This window comes from Mugil cephalus, chromosome 16, assembly GCF_022458985.1.
Source record: "Mugil cephalus isolate CIBA_MC_2020 chromosome 16, CIBA_Mcephalus_1.1, whole genome shotgun sequence".
NCBI classification, from domain to species: Eukaryota; Metazoa; Chordata; class Actinopteri; order Mugiliformes; family Mugilidae; genus Mugil; species Mugil cephalus.
This window is the reverse complement of record NC_061785.1, coordinates 5,349,230-5,371,628: the sequence shown is the minus strand read 5'-3', so window position 1 is coordinate 5,371,628 and position 22,399 is coordinate 5,349,230. Positions and strand designations below refer to the sequence as shown.

The window sequence follows — 22,399 nt, the reverse complement described above, 5'->3', positions numbered from 1 at the left end:
CTTCACCGTTTTCTGGACAGCTTCCAGCCTCCAGGCTCGCTGATCTAAAACTTGTGCGATAGGTGAAAAGCAAAAGCAAAAAAAAAAAAAAGAAGAAGCCTCAACTGATTCCTTTTGTCTGGCACATTCGTTCACACGGCTGCGTCTAGAAAACCAAACCGCAGAGCCTTATAGAAAAAATCTGCTGATTGAATCGCAGGTTTAATTTGTACGGTGGCCAAGCACAGAGCGGAGGACGCATGTATGCATCAAATAGTTTTATCTTTATTCACAGCAGGTAAAATGAGCGAGTTCACCGAGAGAGATGACGGAGAAAAAAAAAAAGGAGGGTAGTCAACTTCAAAGCACTCAATAAGGTTGCCAAGCTGTTCACACGTATTCATCCCTCCCCCTGAGCGAAAACTGGAGAACGTGCAGAAGCAATCAAATACACACGTCTAAAGACATTTTAGACATTTCTTTCAACACCTTAAGAACATATAGAGAAAGTAGGATATGGTGATTGGGTATCTACGCACAGTGACGTAATGGTATAAAAAGTATCAACAATGTGTGTTTATGTGTAGGTGTGTAATAGATACAGCAGCACTGATGGCCAAATATTAACTATTATTAGGTCACTGTACTAATCAGTGATGTTCGATATCACCGATTTCATTTCCAGTCCGATACAGAGTAAAATTCAGGCTGGTATCTGCGATATCGGTCCGATACTTTGTGTAAATAGACACTAATGTTTTCGGATAAACCTTCAAAACGCAGTGTATTTCAAATCATAGCTTCATAAAGAGTACAAGACATCAGAGTAATTTATTTAATCGTTTTAAACTCTGAAGTATACTGACATAGTGGCCTCATTTACTATGTAGCCCGAGCTAATACAACAACAGAAAAAACAAATGGAGGACACGATCATACATACAAAACAAAAACAAAACATAAAAACCAAATTATGTCAACATTTGGTGCGACCACGACTTTAAAACGCCGTTAGACACACTTGAACGCAGTTTTCCCGAGCATCTTCTGTGAACTAAAGCCGTCTAATTTGCGCCCATCTCTTCAAGTTATCCGAGGCTGACTCAATGATGTTGAGATCTCTGTGGGGGCAACGCCATCTGTTGCAGGACTCCTTGTTCTTCTTGTCGCTGAAGATAGCTCTCTGTGACTCCGGCGGCTGTGTGTTTGGAGTCACGCGGCAAAATGATTTGTGGGCCGATCAGATGTCCCCATGATCATGATGGAAAAGGAATCCGAACATCTAATGCGCGTTAAGCTCTTGTGCGGGGCCGCGTATATCATGACAAGTGTGCATAATTAAAAAAAATACATAATTTTAACGTGTTATATTGACTCTTGTTATCTTCTTTTTTTTTTAATGAAGCATACTCTCATAGTTGTGAGAGATGAGTAATGGAAGTATCTCTTTCCACAAAAGCTAATTGCAACATTTCTACAGTATTTGAAACTGCTTTTAATTTCCAGAGATGTACGAAAAGAGTATTTAAGGAGATTCATTCTGTAGCTGAAACAATACGAACATGTCTACATTTTGTTAAACATGAAGTGAAACATTTTTTTTTTTTTTTTTAGGACATGGGCTGAACTTTCTTTTTTTTTTTTTTTCACCCCCTCCCCCCCTCCTCATGTCTGACTCTGCCCACTCTGCTGCCATTCGGACGTGGCACTGATACACCCACCAGGAGGATTAGGGAAGGTTTAGCAACGGTGCCAGCCTCGCTCCCTGTGCCACGCCATCCCTCGGCACAGAGGGGGGTCCCGCTTGGCATGGCAAGGTGAACTAGCCTCTGATTGATGGGCATGGTTTCAGCACGCTACTGTGCTCCCTAAGGCCCGTGCCTCCTTTTCCTTTCTCCTACTGCTGTCTTGGCAGCAGCGCCCGCACCTCCTCTTCCATGCCAGGCAGCCAGCTAAAGCTCCTGGTGGGCACATCAATTACATAGCGGCACCTCCCCTCTTTTCTCATGTCTATCTGTGGGTCTGTCTACTGTCTCAGACGATGCCAATCTGGTTCCTCTCCATTGCCGTCTATAGCTATCTCTTGTGTATGTGTGTGTGTGTGTGTGTGTGTTGCTTAATACCCTCGCTCACAAATATAACTTTGCATATGCGCAAATGCACATGTATTCATGCACACACTCCCTGCTCCCTCTCTTAGGCAGGTCATAATGGTTGGTGGGAAAATCCTCCCCAGAGAGCACTCATTGCCACAGGCTCAGCTGTACAATAGGCTCAGGTGTGTGTATGTAGTATGTGCTTGTGTGTGGAAGGCATGGCTGCTGTTTAATTTTTTTTTTTTTTTTTTTAATCTGCTGCTTAATTAGACAGCCCGTCGCTACATGTGTCCGCTTTATAAATATAAAGAGTATTAAGTAGAAATCTTAAAGGAAATATATATATATATATACACAATACTAATCATACTGAGGTGCTGCATTGTTCTATTTTTGAAGTCGATTAACATGTTCATTTCAACCTTCCTTTGGATTTTGGAGGCTAGTTGCTCTTGGCAAATCATGAATCATTTACTTGCAGAGATCGTACGCCATCTGGAGTATTCATCAAGCCACTGGCATTAATTTTAAGTCTAGAGATTTTTTGGGGTTTGAAGGAATTAACCCTTTATAGGGCACTCATGAAGTACTTGGAAATTCTAAATGTTAACCCTGGAGTGTTATTGTAGGACAACATAGAAAACTATTTTGAATTTTTTATTCTTTTTTTTTTCCAATTTTCATGTAGAAAATCAAGATAAATTAATTTAACAGATTAGACAACTTTAGGTCACTTTTTCGTCATGGTGCCTAATAAACCAGTAATGCTCAGCGTTCATGCAGGGGTGGACCTTGTAGACCACATTTGACCCTGATTTGATCTGAGAACGTTTCCTTGATCTTTTCTGATTGGAAAAATTAAAACCACATGCTTCTAAACCTCACTGAGAGACACAGGGACCAATTTAAAATGTGTCCTGTAGTTACCATATATGGCTCCTAAAAGGTTTAGCTGAAATGTCTGCAAAACACTGCAAAACTGCTTAGAAAAATCAGAAATACTATCGCGACTTGATTTATCTCTATTTTCCATTCATTTAAATTGTTTTCCATCTAAAATGACATGCATATTCAAACATAAGTCTTCAATGCGTAATATCTGTGTATATAAAAAAATATATGAACTCACCAACGAGAGGGAAAGTTTGTTTGGTGCGGTACGGAAGCCCGGGGGTGGGAACACGAGAAACCGGAAGCCGGGAAGTCGCGCTAGGAAATAGTGGTGTGCGATACCACTAGATTTGGTATCAATCCGATACCATGTAAATATAAGGTCAGTGTCGTCGATACCGATAACTTTTTATACTTAACGTGGATTCATCATCAATCTGAATGAATCTGAATGAATTTTCATGGTCTTCAAATGTTTTTGTAATTTGCCTGTTGGATTATTAAACAGTTGAAATCCAGTACAAGAATGTGGGTCAGTGTTTCTTATTAAATAGAAAATACTTTATTGAACAATAAAACATTTTGCCCAGAAACAACACAAAATTATCACGTGAGAGCAAATGAAAATAATTAATTAATTTCGTTCCGAAACTATAATACAATTAAAAAGCTAAATCTCACTCTTCACTTCTTTCTGTTTGTTTTTAAATAAACAAAATGTACCAATTTATCACTTCAATCGCACAAGAGAGAAGCTGAAACTTGAGTATCGATCTCATTATTTCGAGAGATCCATAAGAGAACTTGTTCTTAATTGACATTGTATTAATAAAGATGAAATAATAAAAAAAATTAAAAATTAAGTAAACGTTGGTATCGATGATATCGATACCCAGTGGGTATCGGCATTGATCGATATCTGGATCGATCCACCACCACTACTGGGAAGTAGGAACAATGGCGGCGGGGCCTGGTGTTTCTATGCAGAGCTGCAGCCCTGCGAGAGAACTGTCTAATGCGGTTCAGCCCGGAGGAAATCAGGCCCACCTGGACCGGGCCAAACCAGAAGAGGCGACAGGTACGAAACCCACCCCGTGCTTTGTTGTTTTTAGTTTATATCGCTCAGTTTGTTGTGGTAGTGTGCTGGTTTACTGGACGCGGTGTCTCGGGCTAACGGCGGCTAAGTTAGCCACAGTTAGTCATTTGTGTTTTGTATAACCCAATACACACAGCTGTGTAAAGAAACACAAGCTGATTGTCGACAGCTTTTGTTTTGTTTTGTTTATTTGTTTTGTTTTGTTTTTGGTTAGGTAGCAGCTAAGTTTTATAGCTACCAAAGAGCTAACGTTAGCATGTCGCTAACATCAACTTCGTGCAAACACCAAAATGAGAAGTTTTTTAATGTCATTGTCCTGTGAAAAACTGAAAAATGAGTGAAAGAATAACACACCTTTACCTTATTTTTATCTTTAGTTGTGAACTAAATGGACAACAGGTGAAGAATAAAATAACAAAGTGTATCAGCGTAGTAGCTCGTGACATGTTGTGATGGCATTAGCCTTTATTGACATCGTTGAACTTTATGACTGACAGTTGCATGTGGTTCACATTTACCTAGTTTTCGGGTTGTCATATAGATATTTTTCAGTCTGTATGGTACAGATCTGCCAGCTAATCGAGATTGACATTTATACTAAACGCATTAAGCATTCGTGAGGAACACAAATTGTACAAACGAAGTCCTGGTAGTTTCTGTTTTGATGTTGTCCTCACACAAAACAAATGCGATTCATGGGCAGTCAAATACACATTTTACATATTCGTTTGGAAAAAAACGTATTTTCAATTTATTGAATATGATACTTTAGTCCGTTTTACTTGATTGCCTCAATTGTTGTCATCAAGTTTAACATATAACATATAATAATGCAGTTTGATACGTCAGGCCTTATAATGTTTAGTTTTGTTGGAACGGTTTTGCACTGACAACCTAAATCAGGGGCCTCAATTCAATTTAATTTTGGGGCCACATTCATCCCAATCTGATCTCAAGCCAGAAAAATTAAATGTCTTAATTATCAGTGTAATCAGGGCTCATGTCTGGGCCGGTTTAGTCCTGGTCTCAGTGTTGTATTCTGTTCACTTCTCTGAATAAAACGGTGGATAAATTCGAGACAGAAGTTATTTTCATTGATAAATTAAAGTATAAATGACTTGCGCAGGCTGCATGCGTAGGTTACAGTATCTAGGTCCTGCAGTACTCTTTAGAGAGCCTTTACTGTGAGTGAGGTTTACTTGACGTACATTACATTTCTTTTCAGAAGCAGAGAAGCAGAGTCGCATGACTGCTCTGCTGGAGAGGCTTCATGCCAAACACAATGCCTCTCGACCATGGCAGGAGACCTGCAAGGTTGTGCGGCAGGCCATGGTGAGTCAGACATATCCTTCTATAAATAATAAGTGAGTTAAATCTGTGACATGCTTGAACATTGAAAACTGCTCGTAGCTCTGACACCAGCAACCAAGGGCCTGGTTATTGGCTGTCTGGTGATAGTTAATCACATACTCCCTATCTAAAATGTCTGGAAGCCAATGAGTCTTGCACGTCAAAGATTCAGGATGTTTTCGTGACTTAATAGACATGCAGTTCAGCCCTTCCTTCAGGGTAATCAGAGTGATAATTTAGTGTAAATATTTGCATTAAGAGTGATGAATGTGTTGAAGCTCTCACTCTACATGTGTGTTTGTATGGACGTACTGAAACATCACTGTAGTTAACGTGTTGGAGACTGCTGCTCATTCAAAGCAGATGTCCAGGGACTGTGCAAATATGCCATGCAGCTAGTCTTCATTAATGCTAGGTTTGCACTGGCACATAGTTTTAATAGCCAGAAGACAGGGAACAGCTCAGAGGAAGACTCAGAACTTCCTAATGCAAAGTTCATTGAGAACAGTTGCATATACAAACAGTGATTTATTTTCTTTCATGGACTATAGGGAGGTGTTATTGTTACTGTTTGTGCAACTACACTAGTAACTCTACATCATTAGACAGTAATAAACTCCATCTAGTGGCACAACTGGGTACTAGATCAAGTCAACAATATGTTGAATATGGATTCCTCTGATTAAAAAGTAATTGAAAAGAAAAAACAATAACAGCACATGGGGTTAAACGTTTCCATAAATAGCCAAATATATTAAATAATAGTAATAATATATTCGTATGTGCATTATATGTGAAACCATTTTCCATTGAGTGGTGTTTGTGATTTGAATTATTAATTTAATTATCTACTTGCACACAAATAGTTAATTTTTTGCTGCATCAATAAAACTATAATGGTGACATTTAAATGTCAGCCCTCTTGTGCTGACTATGCAAGTGAAAAGAATTTGGCATATCAAATCTATTTGATCAAGATTTTTTTATTTTCTCTTCTCTTATTTCTGTTTTTACTCACGATGTGTCCCAGGAGAAACGAGGCGGGATGAATACAGCAGGTCATCAGCTCCTGCTCAACTGCTTGGAGACGTTGCAGAAAGCCCTGAAAGGTGAGACTGTCCACTCATAGTACAGAGACATAGTTTTTTCTTGTCACCATTCCTTGACTTGCTCTTTTGCTTTGGGTTTTGTGCATACAGGAATAATAATAATATTTTTTTCTTTGCCTTATTTTTCAGTCTCATCCCTGCCCTCCATGACAGATCGCCTTGAATCCATTGCGCGGCAAAACATGTGAGTTTCTTTCATTTTTAAACTTTTACAAGAGTAATATTTCTCCTGCCAATCAATTCGAATGTAACTTTTTTTGATATATGATGTGCCGATCTGAAGTCACTCAAAATATTTTTAATGGGTTAACAGGAGAATTAAAGTGTTTTCTTGCTTTGCTTTATCTCTGCAGGTTGGGCTCTCACCTCAGCCCATCAGGGACAGAGTGCTACATCACATCCGACATGTTTTATGTGGAGGTGCAGCTTGACACCAGTGGTCAGCTAGTGGACGTCAAAGTGGCTCATCAGGGAGAAAACCCCACGGTGAGTCACGTTGGTGTTTGAATGGATTTGGATCCATATCTGTGTATGCAAGTGAGTGAAGGTGCATGATGTTGTTGTGTTGATTTCCTTTCCCACAGAGTTGTCCCGAGCTGATTCAACATTTAAGGTGAGTAGAAACCACACAAGCCCCGGTACATTACCACATGAAAAACAACACAAACTGTAATGCTTTGTTTCTCACTGCTATTTTTGTGGCATGATACTGGCAATTATAAGAGACCCTAATGATTAGTTTAATCGTAAAACATTTTTTTTGTTTTTATCAGGGAAAAGAACTTTGAAGAGTTTTCTAAACATCTCAAGGGACTGGTTGAATTATACAAGCTTCCTGGGGACAAGTAAGTTGTTTCTTTTTGCGTTACAAGTTACAACATTTTCATTGCTTTTGTGTCATGGACCCAAACAGCATGTGACAGAGTTTGAGGCTAAAAATATCTCGTACCTTAATGAATATTGAATATGAATATTTTCCTGGCAGTCTTAGCTAATTGTTTTTCTGAATTCCTGTGTTCCAGTAAGCTGAAAACCAAGATGTATATTGCACTGCAGTCATTGGAGCTTGATCTCACCAAGATGATGCACATGTTTAGGTAAGCTTTCTTTGTTACTCACATTATCCTCAGCACCTTTTTGCTTCCTATGTTTACATTTAAGCAGTTTGTAATATCTAATGCATTTTATCCAGGAACTTGGAATTATTTCATAAATTCTAGAGACCTCAAAAATCATTTAAGAAACCTGACAAAATGCACCCATAAGTGATCACTCCATACCCCTAAAATGTATTTACTATATCACTGGTATAATGTAATAATGGGGAGTTAAAAACCCAATGAATGCTCTCATTTTGTAATGTGGTTATTTTTGTGTATGTTTTCTAGGTTAGCGACCAATGCTAATACCGTGGAAACTATTCTTCATGGGAGTGTGGGCCTGCTGACAGCCAGGAGTGGGGGGCATCTTGTTTCCCTTCAGTGTTACGTGTCTCCTTATGATATATTTGAGGAGGGAACAGGCACACAGCTCAACTTAACAGACAGCAACGGTAAGTGGATTCAGGGAATCAGTGCCGAGGGTCCATAAGAAGGATTCTACACTAGTTACAGGACGTATGTTTTGCTAATGGATTGTAATTATTCATTTTGGACGTGGTTCTGTATTGTAGTGCCACGTTCTTTGGGTGTCAGTGTCTCGGTGACTATCGAGGGAACCTCTGCTGTCTACAAACTCCCTATCGCTCCACTCATCACTGGATCCCACCCAGTTGACAACAAAGGGTAAGAGAATGTCCCTCACTTTATAGTGGTGTGTTGTGTGTAAACTGCTGGTGTGCAGACAAAACTCAAGACTTATTGTAAAGAGTTGTAAATGCACCACTCTTGGACATCCTAAGGCAAAAGTTAGTTAAACATCCTGAGGCAGAATTTGTTCACAGTTGTCTCTTGTTAAATATATTTGTGCTGTACTTTAGGACACCTTCTTTCTCCACTGTGACCAACTCCAACTGTGTGGACCTGCCAGCTTGTTTTTTCCTCAAGATGAACCGGCCCATGCCTTTCTCACTCTCCTTTATTCAGAGACTGGGCAATGCTACTTGTGAGTACTACCTAATGAATATTCCTCATTGATATTCATTAGGCGTAAAAGCTGCTGTATGCACCAAAAGGATGATTTTAGTTTTGTTTGATGATTTAGGCTTTTGTTTGTTTTCTACCCAGCTATCCCAGTGTTTGAGACCCCACCCAGCCTCTCACCCCTCTACCAGTTAATTGTCCAGAGCCAGCTCCAGCTCCAGGAGGAGGGCAGCACTCCACCACCACCCTCACACAACATGCACTTTTATTCTGTAAGCGAACACATAACAGTATTTCCACACAGATCAGTAATGTGTTTCAAATATCTTTCTACTTAGGTTGTTGTAATTTTTGCCACCTATTGGTATTGGAAACGTATTTTTTCACCATTTTCCAGCAACTAGAGTTGTTTTCATGTCTTTCTCCATCTGCTGTCTTCTTATACTCATTTGGAAAATCGACCAATGTGAGTCTAAGGAAAACCCTTTTATGTTCTCACAGGTGTTGCCAGATCAGCAGCACTGCTACTTCCTGAATGGTGATGCACCGGTGCAAGATGGTCATTCCCTTCAAGGAGCACTGGTGTCCAAAATCCCCTTCCGCCACCCAGCACAAGTGCCATTCCTGTTGGATATCATTCGACACCAGGCAGCCTATAACACTTTGATTGGCAGCTGTGTGAAACGAACCACGGTCAAAGAAGGTATGTTTTTTGCTTGTGCTTTTACAGGTGTGTCTGAATGTTTTACTTACTTTAAATGAGTTAAGCATCTTTGGTATTTTTCCCACAGACAGTGCAGGCCTGCTGCAGTTTGAAGTGTGTCCTCTTACAGACTCAAGTTTCAGTGTCTCTTTTCAGCACCCGGTCAATGAGTCATTAGTCTGTGGTGAGTGCTTACATTTACAAAATCTTGCTAAATGTTTGATGGTTATGTAAAGGTCTCTAATGAGAGAATATCAGTTTGATATCTGGTATCAGTCTGATCTTAATTTTATCCTTCCTTCATAGCCAAAGAGATTTGCTTATCTGACATATATGACCTCTTTTTTCTAGTGGTGATGGAAGTGATTGATTCCAGACAGGTAGCCTGCAAGCTATATAAAGGACTGTCAGATGCTCTGATTTGCACAGATGAATTCATCACTAAAGTGGTCCAGAGGTGAGATTGTTAATTCCTACAAAATCTATGAATGTGCACCTTGCTTTTTTTGGGCTAAGTGTTTCCTTTGTCTCTCAGATGCATGTCTATCCCTGTAACCATGCGGGCCATTCGGAGGAAAGCAGAGACCATCCAGGCAGACACTCCAGCCCTCTCATTAATTGCACAAACAGTGGAGACCATGGTGAAGAATAACCTGCCACGGTCCGATAGTCCCACCTTTAACATGGTAACAGGAGATGTAGCTAATCCTATGGGATTGCCTGGTCTCACAGGGGGCAACACACCTACTGGAGGAGGACCTCCTGGTGGACCTAATTTTACAAGTCCCATCGCTTCTCTGTTTGGGATGTCCCGAACGGAGAGACCACCCCAAGGAGGAGAGTGCCTGACCCCTGCAGGGGTCGCCGGGCAGCAACAATTGCAGCAACAACACCAGCAAGGACAAGGACATTCAGATGACTACAGCAAAGTCACCCAGAATCCCATACTGACAAGTTTATTACAGATAACTGGAAGTGTGGGTTCAAGTCCAAGCTCCCAGAATGCACCACCACCTCACCAAACTCCACCACCAACATCTTCTCCTGCCAGCAACACCAAGAATCACCCCATGTTGATGAACTTGTTGAAGGACAATCCCTCACAAGATTTTGCCACACTGTATGGTTCTAGTCCATTAGAGAGACAGAATTCTTCATCTGGTTCTCCGAGGACGGAGGCCACGGGTGGAACTTGCAGTTCTAAGATGAAGAAGAAGCGGCCGCGGGGCACTGAAAAGGGTGGTGTGTTGCCTGGAACAGGTCCAGGTGTTGGAGGTAGTGGTTTGGGCATAAAATCACAACAAGCATCTTCCATGCCACAACACCACCAACACCATCCGGCCTCTCACGAAGACGATTTCCACCGCGAACTACTCTCCATGGACGTGGACGCATCTCAAAATTCTATCTTTGATGTTAACCTCACTGGTGATGGCCTAGACACACCCCATAGCATCACTCCAGCGCCTAGCCAATGTGGGACGCCACCCTCTGGCCCCAGCATGCCTTATACACAATCTCATGTCCAATCTCAGCAACAGCAAGCACCAGGTTCTGTGCCCACTCACAATGTCCACCTCTCAAGTTCTGATAGCATTGGAGCTGATATTACAGACATCTTGTCAGATTTACCTGAGCAGACTGGAAAGGGCAGCAGTGGGAACCAGCACCCCATGGGCAGTGGTGGTGAGGATGGAGGCCCCTTAGGTACCCCCATACGTGACTCCTCCAGCTCGGGTCAGGGTAGCGCAGTATTTGACTCTGCAGATATTTTCAATACCAACAGCAATGAGAATCCTTTCTCAGATGCTGCTGACCTCATTGCTGAAGCAACTGCAGCCACTCCAACCAGTGACTCTTCATCCACCAACTTTTTCCCTGATGCTGCTGACTTCAATCCAGATCTCCTGACCTCAGGCCATGGGTTCTCTCAAAGCTACTTTGAGGATAGTTCTCCAAGTGCCGATGGAGACATGGACCTGATCAAGGGTTTCGGCGAAAATAGCCAGCAGAATACCCCATCAGGAACACCGCAGAATCCCACTTCTCACGGACAGAGCACCCCTGAGCCCTCACTCAAGGATCCTTTTGAAATGGCGATGGTTTTTGGAGGCAACAGTGGTAGTGGTAAACCACTTGGACAAGCGCCTGATTTAGGAGACACACATGGAGGAGGGTCCCAGAGCCCCCTCATGATGGGCCTCGGAGCAGCATGTGGTGATTTTAAAAGTGCAGAACCCAAAGTTAAACCACCGAGTTTCATGCGCACAAAGGATGAAAATGGGGGTAGCGGGGGGAGTAGCTCTGGGTTGGGGATGGGGAGCAGCTCAGCAGAGGGCAAACAAGTCAAACGTAGCAGGACCCCATCCAGTGAGGGAAAGTCTAAAGACAAGCCTCCCAAACGGAAAAAGCTGGATACCGATGGGAAGTCCCCATCTCACAGTTCAGGAGGGCGGCCGTATACACCTCCTAGTGGTGGCTCGGGTTCTGGGGGAAGCATAAGTGGAGGCGGCTCCAAGTCTCCTGGTAGTTCAGGGCGCTCACAAACTCCCCCTGGGGGTGCAACACCTCCAATTCCCAAAATCACGATTCAAATCCCAAAAGGGATAACTGGGGGTAAAACCTCATCTCATAGTGGATACACCTCCAGCAGTTCAGCCACAAGCAACACAGGGAGTGCAGGAGGAACAAGCAGCAGCAAAAGCCATCATTCACACTCATCATCCTCTGGGAAGATCAAGTCCAAGGAAGGCTCCATGACACAAGGCAGCAGCTCCAAGCCTGGGAGTTCAGGGGGTGGAGGTGGCCAATCACAGTCTAAAAGCTCCTCCCAAGGAATGGGTGTTGGCAAACCAGGATCTTCTCCAATCACCAAGCATGGGCTTTCGGGGCCTGGAGCATCTGGTGGTGGAATTGGAAGTGGAAATAAAATTAAACCTCAAGGTGGCAAGCCTTCTGGGTCACTTATGAATCCAAACATAAAGCCAAATATCTCTCCTTCACATTCTCGCTCCAGTGGCTCTGGCGACAAATTGTCCTCTCCTATGAAAATGCAGCAGTCCCAGGTTCCTGGAACTCCTCCTTCCAAGGCTAAATCCCCAATGGGCTCAGGAGGTGTCAGCTCTGGAGGGTCCAAGTCATCTTCTGGTGGAGGTATGAGCTCCCAGAAGCCAAGTGGTGGGAGCTCTTCTTCAGGTTCGGCATCCTCTTCGTCATCCTCCAGCTCCTCATCATCATCTGGTTCCATGAGCTTCTCAGGAGGCTCCCAGTCTCAGTATGGGAGTGGTGGCGGTGGTGGAAGTGGAGGGGGAGGAGGAGGAAGTGGCGGTGGAGGAGGTGGCAGCGGGGGCGGAAGTGGTGGTGGAAGTGGAGGTAGCGGAGGGGCTGGTCAAAACAATGCAAATAACCCCAATGCCAAAGGGAAGTCTCCAAGTCGCAACAAGAAACCCTCTCTAACTGCAGTCATAGACAAACTGAAGAGCGTGGGTGGTGGAGGAGTTGGGGAGGATGGTTGTGAGGTCGGTCCACCGGTGGGGGGACCTGGTTCAGCATCTGCTCCTGGTGGTGGACCTGGAAATGTTCCCAGTGGACCTTCAAACATGGGTCCCTCTAAACACAGCTCATCCTCTCAAAGTGGCGAGTATAAGCGTGAAAAGTCTGACAAAGAGGCAAAAGCAAAAGTGATGGTTTCAGGGGGTAACAGTGGGGATAAAAAGCTGATGGACCCCAAAACAAGTGGGGTGGGTGGGAACACTCTGGCCAAAATTATCATTAGTAAGCCAGATGGTGGCTCGCCGAGCATCAAGGCTAAAGTGACCCTTCAGAAAGCAGGGGAAGGATCTGGTGACTCGATGCGACCCCAGATTTCCAGCCTCAAAGCTTCCCCTCTCTTCAGTGGCTCTACTCCCAAACACGACCGCTCTTCCCCCAGCCACAGCCGCTCGCCGGGATACACCCCCCTCAACCACGACAGCGAGAGCGAGTCAGGCAGCAGCTCGGTGGCGGAGAAGTCTCACCAGAACAGCCCCAGCTCAGATGACGACCAGACCATCCGCCCGCTTCCCCCGCAGGACTACATGAGCTCCATCCCCCTCAGCTCGGGGGAGAAGCACAAGAAACACAAGAAGGAGAAGAAGAAGCAGAAGGAGAGGGAACGAGACAGGGACAGGGACAGAGAACGGGACAGAGACAAAGAGAAAAAGAAGTCGTCTATGTCCATGGGGCCGTCCTCGCATCCGCTTAAAGCAGACAGTTGGTCACGGTCGCCCATCTCGGCTTCAGAGTCGTCGTTGTCCATGCTCGGTTCTGAACGCCCGTCCCGACCCAGCCCCATGTACATGAGGAACGAAGACGATGACCTCATGGACTCGGCCCTCACTGGCAACCTTTAATTTGGCTGAGAAAGGTTGCTGTTTTGCTGTCCCACTTTTAACACAAGCTTTTTAACACGCAAAGTGAACTTCTATTTATTTAACTCCAGCCACAAATTGGGACTGGATGTAAGAATATTTGTGGCACACAAGCTCTGGGCGTTCATTGCTCTGTTCAAGTTGTGTTTTAATGTCATATTTTACCGTATGAATATCCATGTATAATGTCAGGGGGGATTGAGATGCCAGTTTGTATGAAAGCGGGTGCTGCACATCCAAAGCTGCCTCAGAATACCAGCTCCCCTTTTGGCATTTCTGAGGGAGTTGCTTTAAACAGTATATTATAGTCATATAACATTATTTCTGTCTTTTCCTGTGATGTCAGACTGTTTTTACTGTTAGTAAATGTTCATGTCTCTCTCAGATCTTCAGTGTGCACATGTTGCTAAAAACATGCCGGATTGTTATGATGCAGCTTGATGCTTAAAAGAAACAAAAAAAAAAAGTATTGTAAAGTGAGAAGGGTGCAGTGTTCAGTTGCCTTCTTTTTCAGATACAACTGGGAGTTTTTAGGTTTTGATACATTTTAAACTGTTAATGTGTAAATTAGTGTAGGTAAAGAAGACAACCGGTGATGAGGGGGAACAGAAGGAAAGAATTATGCTGTAAAAACATTTTTAACTGTAGAAATCTTTGGAAGCTTGGAATAAACATTTCACTTCTTGGGAAGAAAAAGAAATTGTCATTGCATTTATATTTCTTTTCGCAAGATCTCATATTGTTTCATCTTCTACTACTGTTTATCCTCACTAGGGTAAATAACCAGTTAGCCTAATGACGTCTTTGGAGGTGGGAGGAGTAACAGAGGAGTATGAGTCCATATTAAATGTAATGGTTTTCACTAATTTACTCACCATCCTGTTCTGTGTAGTGTCGTAGGTGTACAGTAGGTGGCAGCAGTGCAGCATGTGGCCCAGTAAGCGTTGCCAAATTACATGGTGCTTTGCAATTAGTTATGCTTTTCGACAGGTAATACTCTGAGGCTAAATGGATTTCCACGTCTTTATCCACACACATTACAGGAGATTATGATGCAACTAGAGGGATGGAAGGGATAAAAAGCAAATGGCCAAATACACACACAAATGAGTTATGAAGGTTACAAGGAAACAAAAAGTTCACACTGATCTGGCGTAACATTATGACCTGTGACAGGAGAAGTGAATAACATTGAGAGTTTTGTGACAGTTCAGTGTTCTGCTAGGAAACTTCTGGACCTGACATTTATGTGGATGTTACTCAGACATGTACCACCCACCTAGACCAGGCCAAGCACTCCCTACCCCTCATAGCCATGACACTCCTTGATGGCAACCCCAAAAACATAAAGACCTGGCCTCCAGACACCACAGGACACCCTCAGAAGGCCCATGTCCATTCTCTGATGAGTATGTTTTGGAGGCACAAAGGTAGTCATAATGTTATGCCTGATTGCCGTATATGTGCTTTCATTAATACATTATTTGTGCCAAGATAAGCCAAACAAAATAATGTCCAGCACAGCCGGAGTTAAAGGTGTCATTTTTATTAATAGCTCTGAAGATATTTTGTCAGCAAAATGTGAAGACGCTGAACGAAACAATGCTCCCGTAACTGCAATGGCCTCTCGACAGCACTGAGACTACATGGCCTGCAATTGAAGACAAAATGCCTGCACGCAGCACATCCCGCAAAATCAATAGCATATGTTCCCGTACGGACAGAAAACAATCGTAACCTTTGCCTCCGCTGGCGTCCAAAGCTGTGACACATGAAACCCAAACATGAGTCTAATCTTCCTCGTCAGCTGATCTTCTGACCTATTGCGTCACTCTTCCCTGGCTCTGCTGACTGCGATGTTTTTTTTCCATAAGCGACTCAAAACTGCCTAGTCGACACAAATGAATGGAGTCCTATTATAATAATATTTAAAAAAAAACTCTTAATAGGCATTCAGCTCAGATGGCACAGAGTATCATCAACTGTGTGCACTTTAATAAGCAGCAGTTTGTTTAGGGCGTCTACTCAGGAGTTGGTCGGCTTCCCGTTTCTGTCCGTCCCCCACTTCCCGACTCCCCGAGGCCCTTGCTGATGGGCCCCCGAGGGAGGTCATCTAACCTTTTGTGCTGTATATGCTCTAACTAAAGATGGACGCTGAAAATGCCACATGGAGCTAAACACTATATAACACCCGCGCAGGAGGTTGCTTGAATGTCAGCGCTGCCATTGTGGTTTTTATCTGTCCTTGAAAGAAAAACAATCACATGTCTTCTGGCTATGTTGCGGAACAATCGGCTCCTGAGCGGTCTCATATATTTTCTTTATGGACAAAGCAGGTTTAACATTTCTTACTTTTTCCGTCTGGTATGGGAAGAAGTGAAGAGGTGAAGTTTTCTTTGCAGTTACAAATTGGTCTTGCATCATTGACAAAAGACCCTATGTAATGACCATAAATTAGAAAGTTGTTTTTTTTATATGTTACATGTTTATTGTTGCAGACTTTTGATGTACATGATCAGGCATAACATTATGACCACCTGCGTAATTGTTGTGGCTCATCAGAGAATGGACACGGGTCTTCTGCGGGTGTCCTGTGGTGTCTCACAACACAATGAGGTTAGTGGTGGGCCTTTGAAGGGAGGGGACGCTAAAGTGGATCATCCCACAGATATTTCATCAATTTGGGATGTAGTGAATTTGGAGGCCAGGTCAACACCTTCATGTTCTCCTGACAGTGGTTTTAATGTTGTGGCTGATTGGTATATGATCAGTTAAAATCAGTAAAACTTTTTTTTGTGGAAGTTTAAATTAAAGTCAATGGAGTCAGCTTCCACAAGACCATGTTTTATGTAAATGTTTTCCAAGCTTAAAATGATGCATGAAAAAAAGGACGAATCTTCTAACATCTAAATTTTAAACAGTTAAAAGATTCAAGATTTGAATTTTTCAGTTTCGTCTGCTGCGTCAAATCACTTTACTATTAAATAAAAGCAGCCTTTAACCAAAGAGGCCCTTTATGGATTTTTTAATTTCTCACAGAAGATTAGGAGTAGATCAAGAGCTCACGTTTGTCTCATTTCGCCTCTTCCACCTGAGCTCGGATATTATCCAGTACTTTGTTGCAATCAATGGACTAATTTCTACCCATCCGAGCAATTTGTCCGACGCCAGATAAATGAAAGAAAGCCTGAGACTGCAAAGCTCCCCTCTTCTCTAGCTCCTCGAATCTTTATTCCCTGTCAACCTTTTCAAAGTGCTGAGCGGCTCTTTTCTACAGCGCAGTTAATTTCTCTATTGTTGACCCCGTCACTCAAACATCCTGCCTGACTTTTTTTTTTTTTTTTTTTTTACGTTCAGACTCACTGCTTGGAGTATATCAACATTATTCCCCTTTTTTCCCTCCCCTCCTCTCATCCTTTCATCCTGTGCGTATTCTTTCATCACTTCTCAAACACAAGCCTGGGGTGGTCTGCAGGTCTCTGGGATGTTAGCGAGCAGTTTCAGATCATTCAGGATTCAGGAATGGACACAGAGATGCTGGAGTCTTATAAGTACATGAGGCCTGAGCAGACTCTACATGCTGAGGACACTTCCCTTCATCTTATCTTATCTTATCTTATCTTATCTTATCTTATCTTATCTTATCTTATGCTTATTGTTTCTTATCGTATCTTCATCCTATTAGTATCCCATTTTATTCCTATTCCTATCGAATTGTATCGTATTGTATCGTGTCGTATCTTATTCCTATTATTATCTTATCTTATTCCTATTCCTATCTTATCGTATCATAACGTATCGTATCGTATCGTATCGTATGATCGTATCGTATAATATCGTATCATATCGTATCGTATCGTATTATACCGCATCGTATCGTATTGTATCGTTTCGTAATGTATCGTATCGTTTCGTAATGTATCGTATCGTTTCGCATCGTATCGTATTGTATCGTATCGTATCGTATCGTATCGTATTACGGCCTATTATTATCTTTTCTTATTTATGCCTGTTCCCTGGGATACAGTACATGTATGATAATCTGAGATGTCATAAGCAGAATTATGAGTAACATTTGGGACAATGGAAGCATTGAACACTGGGTGAGCTGGACAATAAAATCAGCCGCAACCCGTGACAATCTGTCTATTTTCATAATTGTCTTAAAATCCTGTCGGAACAAAAAACATGTCGGCTTTCATGTGCAGCTGTCTTTATATTACAGTCCTCAGATTCAGTTCTAATTCCGCCGTCATTCCGTCCCGCTCTCCTCCTTTCGCGTGGTCTCCTCTGGTTTTGTTTCTTCTTCTGCATCTCGACGACATCCTCCTCCTCCTCTCCGTTAGCAGTTTGGTCCCAGAGGTTAGTGCTGAACTCTTTTCTCTGTCTTTAAGGGTTGAAGTAAAAGTGCAAATCGACCGGCTGCAGCGTCCGTGTCACACGCTGCTCTGTGCCGCCATCTGATTTTAACACACTGCAGGTATGATCAGCCAGTTGCCGCTTTACCTCCAGCACGCACGGAAAGGCTTGCGGTGCATGACTGTTGATGAGCCGCACAGCATGGAAATAACCTCCCTGCTTATGCTGCAGATAAGCAAGCAAAGGGAGGCAGCCGTTTGCCAGTTAGTTAAGCTTTATGGCTGCACACAGTCAGCTTTTGGAGGCAATGGAGGAGGAGGGAGGAGAGGAGGAAGTAAGAATAAAGGCAAAGGAAGGAGGGAGGAGGAGGAGAGAGTGTAGATTTATTTTCAGCCTGAGAGTGCTGCATCCTTAACTGAAGATATTATTATAGTTTGAGAGCCACAGACAAACTCCGGCTTATACTCAGCGGGGTTCAGCAGCAGCTTACGTTTTTTATCAAGCCTGAAGGATGTGAAGGTTGTCGTCTGAGTGAAATTCACCTCTAATGAAATGTTTTTTGAATCACAGCAGCGCCACTCTACAGATAATTGGCATCGTATAGATCAGCATCACTGAATAATAACTGATCTGAGAAGAAAACAACAATTAAATTAAGTTCTTTCAAATGAGCCATGGAAACGTGCAGATCACTTGGTTATTGTTCATTTTATTCCTCCAAGATGAAGCATGACCCTTTTTGTTCGTGGCAACTGATTTGCAAATTCATTTCATCCCAGTGTTAAAAAATAATAAATCGCATTTTTCGTCGTGTGGCTTTGCAGGTTTTATAAAAATGCTGCGCTGAGGAAAGTTTCCCTCACTGAATGGAGCTCTATGGAGTTATGCTGAGGCAAAGTGAAGTAACTGTGCTGCTTGTAAGACATAAGCAAAAAAAGCCGAAGTTCCTGGCCCATGTTCCATCATTATGTAAAAATGTTACGTAAGTTTGTTTTCAGGTAGTTTTCAGCACCACATGACTCACTTTCTGTCTGTATTATATTGAATGGGTCCTTAATTGGTCATGTTCACAACAAAAATATGCTTGTATAAAGACTGCTGCCTAGAACAGTGGTTCTCAACCTTTTTGGGGTCCTGGACCCGAGGGTTCTTTGTGTAACTGTACTTATCTTCTTCTTTGTTTGTTTGTAACATTAGCTTAATTTCAAGCGCTAACCTGAACATGCAAGTAAGAGTATTATTAAGAAATGAATGGTGTATGCCCACTGAAACAGCAGGGGCCTCATAATTTGAAACAGATACACATTGTGCAGATAAGTTAATAACAGCATCATGCAGAAACTTTGAATAATACAAGCAGGAACCAAATCTCTTAATAAAATACGGTAAATTACTCTTGTAAAACAGTTGTAACTAACTTGTCATGGGTGGCCCTGATACTCTTCCGTACATTTAATCTTTTTCAAAGGATATTTTATTTTCATGGACCCCCTTTGCAATTACACCACGCGCCACTAGGGGTCCACGGAATCACTGGCTTAGAAAATGTGGAAAACTGAAAGAAAAATTTAAAAATGTTGGATCTGAGGTGGAAGTTCTATTAAAAAAAAGGTAAATTTTCAGTGTGTCTTGTCTTTTGGTCTTCGTCTGTCTGTACCGTAGATTCAGGAAAACACTGGCGGTGTAGTCCTAACCGTTTTCTTCTGTTTCTTTCCACAAAATACAATATATTTCTTTCAATCCTTCCATTTCGCTCACTAGATCACATCTTTCATTATAATAGAATTCAAAAGAAAAATAAAATGCATTTTAATTCTGTAAGACAACATGTTGTAATATTGGTATTATAACTTTTATCTGTAATACCAGTTAAATTACAGTTGCTCCAAATGAATATGTCACATCACGTCGAGTCATCAGATTTCTGTTCTCTCAGTTTAAAGTGAAAGTCTGGTATCTGTGCTGGGCTGGATCATTTGACTCCCTGCCCTCCACTTGCTCCTCCTGTCAGTAGCTGCATTTCTGCACAGCGACACGTCCGCAGGGCGATCTGTAGCGCTCATTAAAAAGAAATGGGGGCCTATTGTCCCTGATATCCCCGCGGGCCTTGGGGCGTGAGTCAGCGAATAGCAGCACCAGCCCCTTTTGGCAACGTCGGACACAAACCCCAATGTCGTCCTGGCCAGCTGCCCGTACTCCCCGCTCTCACAGAACCACTGCTTAGCCTTTTTCAGCGTCTCTGCAGAAAATATCTCTGCGTTACACTTTGGGATGGGGATCAACTGTCAGGCGCTGCTCCTTTTATGCATTTCCTGACACTTTACTGGATGGTATCTGGTCTGTGAGGGCCTATTATATCACCCTTGAAGGAATTTTGGCTGTAAAACGGGCGCGGTATCGGAAAAAAAAATCTAATTTCATTATGCTGGAATTTATAGAGTTTGTCGAGAAGTTATTGTCCTCGTCTTTCATTCTGCTCTCCAAGTGGTCTAATCCATCCTCAAGTGGGTGAAGATGACATTTTATCCTGCTGACTGTAGCTCCTACTGTATGCTGACTGTGACAACGTTGGCTTTTTAAATCAGGCCTTAAGACTTTTCTGCTGGTTAAATTTAGTTTAGTGATCAATTAATTATAATTCTCCTGATTTATCTGATTCATTGTTTTGTTTTTAGTTTCTGTTTTACTTGTCTCTCCCCCAGTGTGCTCCTTTGGTATTTTGTCTGGGATTGTGTGGATTGTTTTGCAACGCACTGAAACCATTTCCTCTTAATAAAGATGGATAATAATGGAATAACAACGGTGGCTTCACACACTGGAGTCGCCATGTCGGCTGAACCTCCCGACTTATCAATAAAATTAGAGCAGAAACGGGGGCTGTGGAGGGTTGGTGACGGTTAATGTTGATGTCTGTGGAGATTGAATACATTGTGGAAGCCCTAGTGGCTGTTTGTGGAACTGCAGTTTTTGACACTTGGCATATAAAAAATAAAAACACAAAACTACGGAAGCCCTAAGCGGCCATGCATTCATACTTACCTCTGTTTTCCCGCGATAACGAGTTGATTTCCTCTGTTTAACAAGTTATTTGTCTTGTTCTTCAGACCTCCAGAAACTTAATAGTTATTTAGGAAACATTAAAGCACAAATCATATGGCTCAGCTTACAGTAGACCTGTTACGTTAGGCTATTACAGTGTCAAATTAATATTGAGATCTTGAGAAAACAAAACTTTGTTTTCCCAAGATAACAAGATAAATAACCTGTTATCTTGAGGAAACAGAAAGTATGGAAGTATGCATGGTCGCTAAGGGCTTCCGTAGTTTTGTGCAATGAGAATAAGATGAATGAAGGATGAAAAACAGAGCGCGTTTTCCTGTATATAGTCAGATAATTAACTCGAGAGGAAATTAACTGGAAATGGAGAACAATAATATGCGAACACAAACCCACCAGTTCAGTCTGTGACGGTCCACTCTCTTAGTCACCTGAGCCAATTTAAAAAGGAAAACAAAAAAAAACAACCAAACAACACAAAAATTTGTGACATGCTCCTTTTTAATGGTAAATTAATCGGAATTAGTTTTTATGGACACTTGTTGCAAGCCTGTCTAGCTGCTAATTAGTTATGGCATTGACCTGCAATCACTCAAAGTTTGCTTAAAGGATTAAAAAATAATAATATGAACATCAACAGCAAATAAAGTGTTAATGTGACCCTGAAGAAAAATAAACAGCACCAAGTTATGTTAAGACAGTATGTGATTTTATAATAATTCTCATAGAATCTCATATAATTTTATACCAGTGTACCGTATGTGTAAGGCACGTTATAAGGTACCTGTACTGTATAAACTTCTCCTCTCTACCAAACAAATGTAAATCTACAAATATCCAAATCCATGCATCTTATCAAATGTGCAAACTGCAACATCATGTGAAGCAGTTACTGGAATATAACGAGAGCAGAATGCGAGAACACCTTTAATAGGTTCTACATTAGCATCCAAAATGAGAGAGAGTGGGTGTAATTGTAGATGCGGTCACTCAGACATGACCTTGCTCATGAGGAATAGATGACATTTTTGCACACACAGAGACACACACACACACTCTCGCTAGTTGTGACCTTTACCCTTTACTCCGTCAGTGCTCCGTGAACAAATGACGCGGCCCCAATCTGAAACCCTGAACCGACGTCTGCATCAGAGTTTTAGCTCGTGTGCAGCTCAACATATTTCCAGGGACGCACGCATTGCCAGACAACATCACTCTGCGAGCAGACACCACTTGGCACAGTAGGTGCTACCTGTGAAGCTAAATATA

The 22,399-nt window shown here is 42.3% G+C and overlaps 1 protein-coding gene across 2 annotated transcripts; it reads left to right on the top strand.

Moving 5' to 3' along the window:
* Positions 1-3,899: 3,899 nt before the first annotated feature.
* med1 (mediator complex subunit 1) lies at positions 3,900-14,414 on the top strand. 2 transcript variants are annotated; one of them, XM_047609482.1, is made up of 16 exons: positions 3,900-4,044; positions 5,291-5,394; positions 6,443-6,521; positions 6,651-6,705; positions 6,875-7,007; positions 7,106-7,134; positions 7,295-7,366; positions 7,544-7,618; positions 7,910-8,073; positions 8,194-8,305; positions 8,500-8,624; positions 8,747-8,874; positions 9,104-9,305; positions 9,394-9,489; positions 9,657-9,762; positions 9,841-14,414. In XM_047609482.1, exons 1-16 carry the CDS (start codon positions 3,924-3,926, stop codon positions 13,694-13,696), a joined length of 5,457 nt encoding a protein of 1,818 aa, XP_047465438.1. In that variant the 5' UTR covers positions 3,900-3,923; the 3' UTR covers positions 13,697-14,414. The 2 variants fall into 2 exon arrangements, with proteins under 2 accessions (XP_047465438.1, XP_047465437.1); XM_047609481.1 differs by having other exon boundaries at positions 5,288-5,394.
* Positions 14,415-22,399: the final 7,985 nt, after the last annotated feature.

Excerpts from the sequence above, each read along its gene's own strand:
- med1 (XM_047609481.1), top strand. The coding sequence starts at position 3,924 with ATGGCGGCGGGGCCTGGTGTTTCTATGCAGAGCTGCAGCCCTGCGAGA. Across the intron at positions 6,706-6,874 it reads TCCATTGCGCGGCAAAACAT|GTTGGGCTCTCACCTCAGCC; the intron begins GTGAGTTTCTTT and ends TTATCTCTGCAG. Across the intron at positions 9,490-9,656 it reads CAATGAGTCATTAGTCTGTG|TGGTGATGGAAGTGATTGAT; the intron begins GTGAGTGCTTAC and ends TCTTTTTTCTAG.